This window comes from Chanos chanos, chromosome 6 (assembly GCF_902362185.1).
Source record: "Chanos chanos chromosome 6, fChaCha1.1, whole genome shotgun sequence".
NCBI lineage: Eukaryota > Metazoa > Chordata > Actinopteri > Gonorynchiformes > Chanidae > Chanos > Chanos chanos.
The window spans coordinates 933,253-945,000 of NC_044500.1; the positions used below are offsets into that span (position 1 = coordinate 933,253).

The 11,748-nt window shown below is 44.6% G+C and overlaps 2 protein-coding genes across 2 annotated transcripts; one reads left to right on the forward strand and one right to left on the reverse strand.

The window, feature by feature from the left end:
• The first annotated feature begins 216 nt into the window (after positions 1-216).
• Positions 217-3,796, forward strand: fzd4 (frizzled class receptor 4). The gene is made up of 2 exons (XM_030777514.1): positions 217-851; positions 1,777-3,796. Exons 1-2 carry the CDS (start codon positions 588-590, stop codon positions 3,106-3,108), a joined length of 1,596 nt encoding a protein of 531 aa, XP_030633374.1. The 5' UTR covers positions 217-587; the 3' UTR covers positions 3,109-3,796.
• Positions 3,797-7,622: 3,826 nt separating this feature from the next.
• LOC115813965 (uncharacterized) lies at positions 7,623-11,475 on the reverse strand. The gene is made up of 4 exons (XM_030776664.1): positions 11,247-11,475; positions 10,300-10,608; positions 7,891-7,997; positions 7,623-7,652 (listed from the first exon to the last, which is right to left on the reverse strand). Exons 1-4 carry the CDS (start codon positions 11,473-11,475, stop codon positions 7,623-7,625), a joined length of 675 nt encoding a protein of 224 aa, XP_030632524.1.
• Positions 11,476-11,748: the final 273 nt, after the last annotated feature.

An 11,748-nucleotide genomic window follows, 5' to 3' on the forward strand; every position in this document is an offset into this window, starting at 1 on the left:
CCCAGTGAGCGTGAGAGAGAGCCACAGTTAGAAAATCTATTATGGGATCCGAAGTCCCGCCCCTTATTCGCTAAGATAATTTCTGATTGGCTTATCTGGGCCCAGAGGGCCAATTACGACTCTTTCTTTACCAAACTGAGTTGCGAAGACAGCCCACAAACCACCGAGACTGCCCCGCCGTGTGCCCGTGCGCTACCGACCAAGCAACTGCTTCACTGTCCCAGAACCGAGAAACTGCTAATACAAACACATATAAACACACACACAGACACACACAACCTCCGTCAGCGTACAGCACAACGTGAAAGAGGATTTTCACTATTTGGAAGGACGTTAACTCAGTCATTTATTTTATAACGTTACCAGTTGCGTGTTGGATCATTCGGCGGAAAGTCATTATTTGTGTTTTAAGGAGTCTCACACTCCGAGGGCGCTCGCTCTCTACCTCCTTTCTTGCCAAGAACTCTCTCAGGCTGGGAAAAATCTGGCGAACTTTTTTACTTCAAACTTGGACATACCCTCTCAACCCGCTTGGAGACTTCTCGATTTTTCCAGGGAGTTTTATAAACTGTTTTTTTTCCCCGAACATGGGTTGGATGTGGACATTTCCTGCTCGAGCTGCCCTACTGTTATTCACAGCACTGTTAAGCGTGCAACTCGGCGTCGCACGCGCATTTGGGGACGAGGAAGAAATGACGTGTGACCCCATTCGTATTTCGATGTGTCAGGATTTGGGATATAATGTGACCAAGATGCCCAATCTGGTTGGGAATGTACTACAATCTGACGCTGAGCTCCAGTTAACCACTTTCACACCACTGATTCAGTACGGCTGCTCCAGTCAACTAAAGGTCAGAACCGACCCCGGGGCTCCCCTGTCGCACGAGACCCTACCATAGCTGGGAATCCGTTCGTGGTCTCTTTCAGCCACCCAAAAATACAGCTCACACATTCAGATTCACACACACACACACACCCATCCAGCCTCACGCACCGTTAGAAAATTACATTATTATAATTTCATCGCTGCTAGGACGTGGGAGGTTTGTCTGTTTTGAGTAGTGGTATGGCAATAGGCCGTATAGTTTGAAGAAACTGCATAAAGTTAATTCCGATTACATTAATTACTTACAATCTAAGTATATTATAGTTTCTCTGAGAGAAGGATTTGCAATGGAAATATCAGATCTTTCAGAATTATTCATGCTTTTCCTCCTCCTGTCCCCTACCGATTTTTTCCCCCGTGTTTCACTGTTTTTACTGGAAGTTTTGGATTAAGATGAAGTTGCAGTAATGGTTTCCTTTAGCGGTTTAGAGCAGTGTGCCCACCGGACCGCAGCTAAAATCCGACATTTCCTCCCCAAAAACATAGCAAATCCCGTATCACAACTGTACAGACCCCGCTCACCGCCTGAAACAAGTCGGAGATTTAACGCACAAGCGATTTGAATTTGTGAATAAATCTAGGCCGCGAGCGTATTTCCCTCCCTTTGTTTCAAGAAGACGTAACCAAATACACTTCTGTCTGTAGCCCCGTTTTTAGGACGTGTTTATGTTACCTGTAAGATCTTTAGAAACAACTCCGAAATTCTGAAACTTAGTTTCATACCCAGAGACGAAACAGCCACAGGGATGCTTCCCACAGAGAGAGAAAACATGTATCAATGTCTTATCAGACGTGTTAGCCTGACTGGTCATGAACTCTGGCTTGTTTTTTGTGTTTGCTTACTTGAATTTACTCTCTCTCTCTCTCTCTCTCTCTCTCTCTCTCTCCAGTTCTTCCTGTGCTCTGTGTATGTCCCTATGTGCACAGATAAGGTTCCTATCCCCATCGGTCCCTGTGGCAGCATGTGTCTGTCCGTCAAGAGGAAATGTCTGCCTGTTCTGAACGAGTTTGGATTTATTTGGCCCGACGTGCTCAACTGCAGCCTGTTTCCTCCGCAGAACGACCAGAACCACATGTGTATGGAGGGCCCGGGAGACGAGGACGGCCCGTTCCACTCCGTCCTGTCTCTTCCTCGGGAGGAAGAGTGTCAGACTTTGGGTTCTGTTACGGATCAGTACGTCTGGGTCAAGCGGAGCCACAGCTGTGCGCTGCAGTGTGGGTACGATGCCGGGCTGTACCGGCGCCAGGCCAAGGTCTTCACTGACGTGTGGATGTCTGTTTGGGCCGTGCTCTGTTTCATCTCCACCGCCTTCACGGTTCTCACCTTCCTCGTGGATTCCTCGCGCTTCTCGTATCCAGAGAGACCCATCATCTTCCTCAGCATGTGCTACAACATCTACAGTGTGGCGTTTGTGGTGCGTCTGACCGTGGGGCGGGAACGCATCTCCTGTGACCTGGGCGAAGCGGCCACGCCGGTGCTGGTTCAGGAGGGGCTGAAGAACACGGGTTGCGCCATCGTGTTTCTCCTCATGTACTTCTTCGGCATGGCCTCGTCCGTCTGGTGGGTCATTCTCACCCTTACCTGGTTCCTGGCTGCAGGGTTAAAGTGGGGTCATGAGGCCATTGAAATGCACAGCTCCTATTTCCACATCGGCGCCTGGGCCATCCCCGCCGTGAAGACCATCGTCATCCTCATCATGCGGCTGGTGGATGCCGACGACCTCACGGGGCTCTGTTACGTGGGTCATCAGCACCTGGACGCGCTGACTGGCTTTGTGGTCGCGCCGCTTTTCACGTACCTGGTGATGGGAACGCTGTTCATCGGCGCCGGTCTGGTCGCCCTGTTTAAGATCCGGTCGAACCTGCAGAAAGACGGAACCAAAACAGACAAACTGGAACGTCTGATGGTGAAAATCGGCGTGTTCTCGGTTCTCTACACGGTTCCTGCCACGTGCGTCATCGCCTGCTACTTCTACCAGATTTCCAACTGGGAGGACTTTAAGCAGACGGCGCGGGATTCTTACATGGCCTCGGAGATGCTGAGGATCTTCATGTCCCTGCTGGTGGGCATCACGTCGGGCATGTGGATCTGGTCGGCCAAAACGCTGCACACCTGGCAGAGGTGCTCCAGCAGACTGCTCCACAGCAGCCGTGCGAGGAGAGGAGACAGGAAGGGAGTGAGCTGGCCCAAAGCCACCAAGGGCAGCGAGACTGTGGTGTGAGACAGAGAGAGAGAGAGACGAGAGGAAAAGACAAAGAAAAAACCTCATTCAGAGTGAAAGGATGAATGGACAGATAATTAGATAGAAAGAGAGGGAGAGGCAGGGAAGAGAATGGAGAAGAAGTTACACCGTGTGGCCCGTGTATGTGTCTCAGATGTGTGGACTGTCAGAAATCTCTCACCTGAACTTTTATTACAGTATGTAGCAGTTTGATAGAGTCTCTGGAAAACCGTGCATTTAACTGAGGAGCTTATTTATGTATTGACTGATTTTACACTGGAAGGTCTTGGTTATGATATGCAGTGATGAAATGAATGCAGCACAATGAGCGTGAAGCACTGTGTGTCCTTATGGAAATGATTAAGTGCCTTGGTCTAAAAATGACTTTGTTTAGCCAATGCAATTTAGTGCTGTTTTTCTCCTACTGTGGTATCTGTGAGCTGTACTGCAGCAAAGACATCTGGGAAATGTAGTCACTACTCAGCGATAAGGCACAGATTACCTCACATACATTTACGACTGCCAATACTCTGAAATACTCTCTGGTCTAGACAGGTGCCTTCTGGTCTGTTCTGTGGCCAGGACATGATACATTATAAAGCTGTTTTTCCACAAGTGAACTTATAAAATCAGAAAATGTCTTTTGGATCATCATTAAGACCCTACCCTCAACAGACACCCTTAGCTCTTGTGTTGTGAATTTTAGCTTTCAATAAACATGCCTTGTGTGTGTGTGTGTGTGTGTGTGTGTGTGTGGGTGAGTGTTTGTATGTGTGTGTGCGTGTACTATCAAAAAGGTGTGGCTGTTTGTGAGAACACACCCTGGGACAAACAGGTAAATGTTCCTGTTTAACTAATGGACTCTCTTACTTCTGCAGGACAATCTGCCAGTGTGCCTGGCCTTCTCTCTAAGTGCCCGATTGAGAAGCAAATTTTCGTTTTCATGTTTTTCGAAGTGCTTCAGATAAGAAGCATACGCCCCCCCCCCCCCCCCTTCTCTCAGAGGAACCTTCTGGAACTTTTGGAAATTACTGTTGTTGAAGTCTGTCCTATTGTTGTCATTAATGTATCACAAAATGCTAATTTATCTTTGTAAAAAAAAAAAAAAACTCCCTCAAAAGGTTGTTATTTAAGGATGCTTTTGTATAGAATGAGAAGAAATTAAACTTTTGGTTTTTCATTTTACATTCAAGTCTTTGTTGTTTGTACAGGTGATGGATGAAATGTTTGGATAGTTATGCTGCATTTGCTGCAGTCTCTGGCCACTGTATGGGGAACTGATTATTTTATTAGATTATTGTATTCTTAACTGTTCTTCTGACGGTACCACAAATCCACCACACATTTAAGCTAACGTGTGTAATCCTTCATTATGTTATTTAAGGAGCATAATCCTTGCAAAACAAAATATTTTTATGGAGGAGTTTGTTTTATTATTTGAAAAGAACATCAGAAAAATGCCGTGTAAATCTAAGCTTTGACGTTTCCCTTATGCTCTCGTCACGGTGGCCGTAAGGGAAACGTTACTCCTGTGTTTTGTCAAGACAATGCTGCCCTCTAGTGGCACTTTATCATTTTAACCGCTTCTACCACATTTAACGCCTCCGCTGGCTTATTAGGGGGAAAAAAAGAGGAAGAAATACCTTTAAGAGTGTCTGAAAACATTTGGAAACTCAGACAATCCATTTTAGAAACAAATGCTTTTATTTTCGTATTTGTTTCCGTATTTCCCCAGATTTTGGGGGTAGTTTATTGAGATATAGCTTTGAACATGGTTAGGTCATTTGCACTCAGAAACATGTAACACCCACACACCTTAGCCTGGAAAAAACCTCACAGTCTGTTCTACAGAAGGAGTTTGGCTCAACAGAAAAAAGAGGAACAGGTATGAAAATTCCCATTAACAGAACTTCCTTGTCCATAAATGCCCACAGCGTACAGGCAGGACCCAGGCAAACCCAAATATCAGCACAAATGCAGCTTCAGTTACTCTGCACCAAAGACTACAGCACGACTTTATCAAATTTGTGTTTATTTAATAAACATTTAAACAGATTATAACAAATCTACAGGAAGGCATGATTTTGCATCATGGGAGAAGAATTAGACGAGACAATCAGTCTTTTCCTGAACAACAGTAAATAAATTAGACTTAGAATAATTTATGAGGTTTAAGAGGTTTAAATGTGAGAAAATAGACCCTTACAGTGCAAAGACTTTACTATAATAATGAGAACCTGCTTCTCTCTCTCTCTCTCTCTCTCTAACACACACACACACACACACACACACACACATACACACACACACATACTGAGCCCCTGGCCTGGTATTCTGATCTCCCTACTCCGCCTCTGCAGTATGGAGCAAATCAGGTTTCTTTCAGTTCACGGAATCCTTCTAGAAAGTTCTCCCTTGACTCTTGCTCTTTCAAAGAAAACAGATAACTGTAGAATTCCCAAAACTAATAGAGCTGGAGAGATGCCCCAGCACATGGGAGATTTAAGGGACTTCCTAACACACACACACACACACACACACACACACACACACACACATATACACACAGACACACACACACATATACACACACATACACACACACACACACACACACACACACACACACACACATACACATACACACACACATACACACACACACACACACACATACACACACACACACACACACACACATACACATACACATACACACACACATACACACACACACACACACACACACACACACACACAGGAGAAGAAATGACCTAGTGCATTGTGGTCTCTCTAACTGTAATGTCATTGTGAGATCCATTTAGCTGCTTTGGTTTAAAGTCATTGTCCAAACACAAAACAAACAGCCCTTCTATCACAACAATGAACAATAAACAATAAACAATAAACACAGCCACTGACCATGTACAACAACAATATACTGCGCTGATATACTCAACACTATAGTCTACCATACTCTACTATACTCACTGATATACTCTACACTATAGTCTACTATACTCTATTACACTGTACTAATATACTCAACACTATAGTCTACTATACTATACTGCACTGATATACTCTATACTATAGTCTACTATACTCTACTATACTGCGCTGATATACTCAACACTATAGTCTACTATACTCTACTATACTGCACTGATATACTCTTCACTATACTCTACTATACTCTACTATGCTGCACTGACAGCTTTGAATGCCTTACCCTTTTTACAAATGGCATCTTCATCTGGTTACCTGTTACAGGTATAAAATCTGTAAATGCCTGAAGAAAACAACTGTTTAAAACACTTTTTGTTGTAATTATTTAGCCCCCAAATGTCTCAACAGCTTTGAGAAAAATGTATCTTCACTTCAAAGCATTTTTCAAAAACACATTTTTGACACATTCTCTTCGGTGGTGAGGTTCTCTGAATCCTGACTCTTTTGAGTCTGTTTCTTGAGAATGACAGAATGAAAGAGAGAGAATTTAAAGGAGGCAGGAGGCAGGAGGTGGGCACTGGGATCAGACTCACTGAGTGGACGAGTGATCTGCTCTCAGACAGGAACATAGAGTATCTTTTCCTTCACTCACTCCCCTGTGAGGTCTGGACACACTGATGGAAACCAGAGGCGTGTTCCAGAGAGAGAGAGAGAGAGAGAGAGAGAGAGAGAGAGAGGTCTCGGCATAGACACTCCAGACAGAGACACTTATATCATGTCTGTCTCTCAGAGACACTGGCATAATGTCTGTCTCTCAGAGACACCGGCGTAACGTCTGTCTCTCAGAGATACCTGTATAACGTCTGTCTCTCAGAGACACTGGCATAATGTCTGTCTCTCAGAAACACCGGTGTAATGTCTGTCTCTCAGAAACACTGGCGTAACGTTTGTCTCTCAGAAACACCGGCGTAACGTTTGTCTCTCAGAAACACTGGCGTAATGTCTGTCTCTCAGAGACACCGGTGTAATGTCTGTCTCTCAGAGATACCTGTATAATGTCTGTCTCTCAGAAACACCGGTGTAACGTCTGTCTCTCAGAGACACCGGTGTAATGTCTGTCTCTCAGAAACACCGGTGTAATGTCTGTCTCTCAGAAACACCGGTGTAACGTCTGTCTCTCAGAAACACCGGCGTAATGTTTGTCTCTCTCAGTCATTATGGCCACTTGCTGATGGTGTCCTTCACAAAGAGCGCTCTGGTCTTCCCTCCCCTGTTCCGCAGAGATGAGAATAATCTTCAGTCCAGAAATCTCTCTCCCTCTGACTGACTGCTCAGCCGACTTGCTCCAGAGCAGGGGAACTAAAACACAGGACGACATAAGACCAGTTATGGATCCCAAACAAAAGACACTAATTTTAACAAGCTCACTGAAGCATGTTCATGCGTGTGTGTGTGTGTGTGTGTGTGTGTGTGTGTGTGTGTCTGTCTGTCTGTCTGTCTGTGTGTATGTGTGTGTGTATATGTGTGTGTGTGTATATGTGTGTGTCAGAGCAGCATTACTTACTCTAGATGTTGCAGCTCAGCGTTTTCTGCATCTGAAATGAAGACATACAGTTAAACTGGACAAAAAATCTTTGTTATTGGTCAATCTGAAATACAGAGGATGTGAGACAGTGATATATTTGCCTGTGCATATATACAGATGAAGCTGTTGACAGTCGGACTAAAGTATCCCAGTGACTTAAGTGAATTACCCGTGTTGTCCCTGTAGCTGTGGGAAGAGGCCTGACAGGTACCTGATGACAGAGTGTGTCTCCTCTGACATGCCCTCACCATCCTCACTGCTCCACACCCCACCATCACCCCAAAAACACCCACTATCACCATCAGGCAGGCGATGAGCTGTGCCAGGTCTGGGGCGGGGGGGCCTGTCCGTGGACCTGCAGCAGAAACCACAGATAGTTCCCAGTTAGCGCAGAGAGAGAGGCCAGGGACTGGACTGCAAAGCCACCCGGTGTAAAAACCAACGCAGCTCAGTTTAGCTTCACACTTCTCTGTTAAGAACCCACGGGGAGTTATTTCAAATCAGCCAAACGGTTTAGAGATCACAGAGAATCGTTTAGAGACTGATGGGGTCATCTAAGGGTCAACACAGCTAATTATAGTCAGTTGAGTCATTTAGATTCAGTAGAGTCATTTAGATTCAATTGAGCCATTTGTGTGTGTGATCATTGAGAGTTACATGGGGTCAGTAGAATCATTAAGAGGTCAGAGACGTACAGTTAGGGTCTGAGGGGTCATTAAGAGGTCAGAGACATACAGTTAGGGTCATTAGAGTGATTCAGAGGAGTCAGGATCTGTCCAGTCATTCAGGGTAAATATATTCATTTACATGCCATGAATACTGCGCATCACTGAGATACTGACATTGTCATTCTGAGTCAAAGTATTTTACAGAGTCGTGTAGAGGCATCCAAATCATTTAGGGACAGTAGGGTCATTTAGAGACAATAGAATCATTTAGAGACGGTAGAGTCATTTAGAGACAGTAGAGTCATTTAGAGACAGTAGAGTCATTTAGAGACAGGAGAGTCATTTAGATACAGGAGAGTCATTTAGATACAGGGGAGTCATTTAGAGACAGTAGGGTCATTTAGAGACAGGAGAGTCATTTAGAGACAGGAGAGTCATTTAGAGACAGTAGGGTCATTTAGAGACAGGAGAGTCATTTAGATACAGGGGAGACATTTAGAGACAGTAGAGTCATTTAGAGACAGTAGGGTCGTTTAGAGACAGTAAGGTCATTTAGAGACAGTAGGGTCATTTAGAGACAGTAGAGTCATTTAGAGACAGTAGGGTCATTTAGAGACAGTAGGGTCATTTAGAAAGAGTAGAGTCATTTAGAGACAGTAGGGTCATTTAGAGACAGGAGAGTCGTTTAGAGACAGTAGGGTCATTTAGAGACAGTAGGGTCATTTAGAGACAGGAGAGTCATTTAGAGACAGTAGGGTCATTTAGAGACAGGAGAGTCATTTAGAGACAGTAGAGTCATTTAGAGACAGCGGGGTCATTTAGAGACAGTAGGGTCATTTAGAGACAGCGGAGTCATTTAGAGACAGTAGAGTCATTTAGAGACAGGAGAGTCATTTAGAGACAGTAGGGTCATTTAGAAAGAATAGAGTCATTTAGAGACAGGAGAGTCATTTAGATACAGGGGAGACATTTAGAGACAGTAGAGTCATTTAGAGACAGTAGGGTCATTTAGAGACAGTAGGGTCATTTAGAAAGAGTAGAGTCATTTAGAGACAGTAGGGTCATTTAGAGACAGGAGGGTCATCAGGAGAGTCATTTAGAGACAGGAGAGTCATTTAGAGACAAGAGAGTCATTTAGAGACAGTAGGGTCATTTAGAGACAGTAGGGTCATTTAGAAGGAATAGAGTCATTTAGAGACAGGAGAGTCAATTTAGAGACAAGAGAGTCATTTAGAGACAGTAGAATCATTTAGAGACAGGGTAGTCATTTAGAGACAGTAGGGTCATTTAGAGACAGGAGAGTCATTTAGAGACAGTAGGGTCATTTAGAAAGAATAGAGTCATTTAGAGACAGTAGGGTCATTTAGAGACAGTAGGGTCATTTAGAGACAGGAGAGTCATTTAGAGACAGTAGAGTCATTTAGAGACAGTAGGGTTGTTTAGAGACAGTAAGGTCATTTAGAGACAGTAGAGTCATTTAGAGACAGTAGGGTCATTTAGAGACAGGAGAGTCATTTAGAGACAGTAGGGTCATTTAGAAAGAATAGAGTCATTTAGAGACTGTAGAGTCATTTAGAGACAGGAGAGTCATTTAGAGACAGTAGGGTCATTTAGAGACAGTAGAGTCATTTAGAGACAGTAGAGTCATTTAGAGACAGTAAGGTCATTTAGAGACAGTAGAGTCATTTAGAGACAATAGAGTCATTTAGAGACAGTAGGGTCATTTAGAGACAGTAAGGTCATTTAGAGACAGTAGAGTCATTTAGAGACAGTAGGGTCATTTAGAGACAGTAAGGTCATTTAGAGACAGTAGGGTCATTTAGAGACAGTAAGGTCATTTAGAGACAGTAGAGTCATTTAGAGACAGTAGAGTCATTTAGAGACAGTAGGGTCATTTAGAGACAGGAGGGTCATTTAGAGACAGGAGAGTGTAGTATGATTATGTAGGGATTAGATTGATGGTACAGATTGTATGGCATAAGCACTCACACAGTGTGAGAAGCTGTGATGCAGATCCTCCTACAGAGCAGCTGACATTAACAGGCTGAGAGCAGTTGAGGAAGACAGACTGAAAAACGCTCCACAGGTCAGTAGTGTTGTCCTGATGGATGTGAGTTATGTTCTCCGTTAACGTGTGGTTCAGCTGTGCTGAAACAGTCCACATCACATCAGCAAGAGGAAACCCATGAGACGCCGAGCAGGTCACCACACAACTGTCATAGCTGTTGCCATGGATGATGTTTCCGTGGTTACTCCCCAGACCACATTCCACTGAGATGGTGGGATGACTGTAGTTGGCTGCAGAAGGAAAAAACATTGTGGGTCACTCTCTCTGTCTCTCTCTCTCCTCTGCCCCCCCCCTCTTTCTGTATGTCTGTCTGTCTCTCCCACTATCCCTCTGCCCCCCCCCCACTCTTTCTGTCTGTCTGTCTCTCTCTCTCTCTCTCTCTCTCTCTGTCTCTCTCTCTCCCCCCGTCTTTCTGTCTGTCTTTCTGTGTGTGTCTCTTTCTCCTCTGCCCCCCCCCCTTCTGTCTGTCTGTCTGTCTGTCTGTCTGCCTGTCTTTCTCTCTCTCTCTCTCCTCTGCCTCACCCTTTCTCTCTGTCTCTCTGTCTCTCTGTCTCTCTGTCTGTCTGTCTGTCTCTCTCTGGTATTGGCTTCCTCTTCTTGTTTTCTCTACCATTTTGACTACATGCGCTGTTTAAAAACATCACACAGAAAACTCTACACTATGTATCCAACCCAACTTCGCTTACTTCCAATAAACTAAACTGCACACACTGATCTGAGAACAGCAGGAAGAGCCTTTTACCTGTCATTTCTAATAAACTACACAACACACACTGACCTGAGAACAGCAAGAGGTACCTGTTACCTGTCACTTCTAATAGACCGCGCAACACACACTGACCTTAGAACAGCAGGAAGAGCGCGTTACCTGTCACTCTCAGCTGGAAACGTGTGTATTTCAGTTTGGTTCCGGACAGGATCTCGCAGCAGTATTGACCAGAGTCTTTGACGCGGAGGTCTCTGAGTTCGATGAAGGCGTGAGACTTGTTCAGACTGGTCCTATGTCTGTACTCCTCCTTTACCTCCACAGGCCTCCAGGCATGGAAGCCGTTGACAAGGACTTTGTCTTGTCTGGATTTCACCTTATTTAGCACCATTAACGTCAGTGGCTGGATAGAATCAGGTTTACACTCTAGTCTGACCTGGCCCCCCAGGTGCCCTGACACCTCATAAATCTGGCCGTGGTCTTCTGGTTTCCACACCACACACAAATAAACAGACCAAAACAAACAAAAGAACACAGATCATAAATGGATATTTATATGTCAAATACTCATGCAGGTGTTCATTCAGGGCTGTATGCATATATATGTATATATATATGTGTGTGTGTGTGTGTGTGTGTGTGTGTGTGTGTGTGTGTGTGTGTG

Coding starts and splice junctions, on each gene's coding strand:
- fzd4 (XM_030777514.1), top strand. CDS start 588: ATGGGTTGGATGTGGACATTTCCTGCTCGAGCTGCCCTACTGTTATTC. Junction 852..1,776: donor GCTGCTCCAGTCAACTAAAG/GTCAGAACCGAC, acceptor CTCTCTCTCCAG/TTCTTCCTGTGCTCTGTGTA.
- LOC115813965 (XM_030776664.1), bottom strand. CDS start 11,475: ATGGTGCTAAATAAGGTGAAATCCAGACAAGACAAAGTCCTTGTCAAC. Junction 10,609..11,246: donor TTTCCAGCTGAGAGTGACAG/GTAACGCGCTCT, acceptor TTCCTTCTGCAG/CCAACTACAGTCATCCCACC. Junction 7,998..10,299: donor ATCACAGCTTCTCACACTGT/GTGAGTGCTTAT, acceptor TTTCTGCTGCAG/GTCCACGGACAGGCCCCCCC.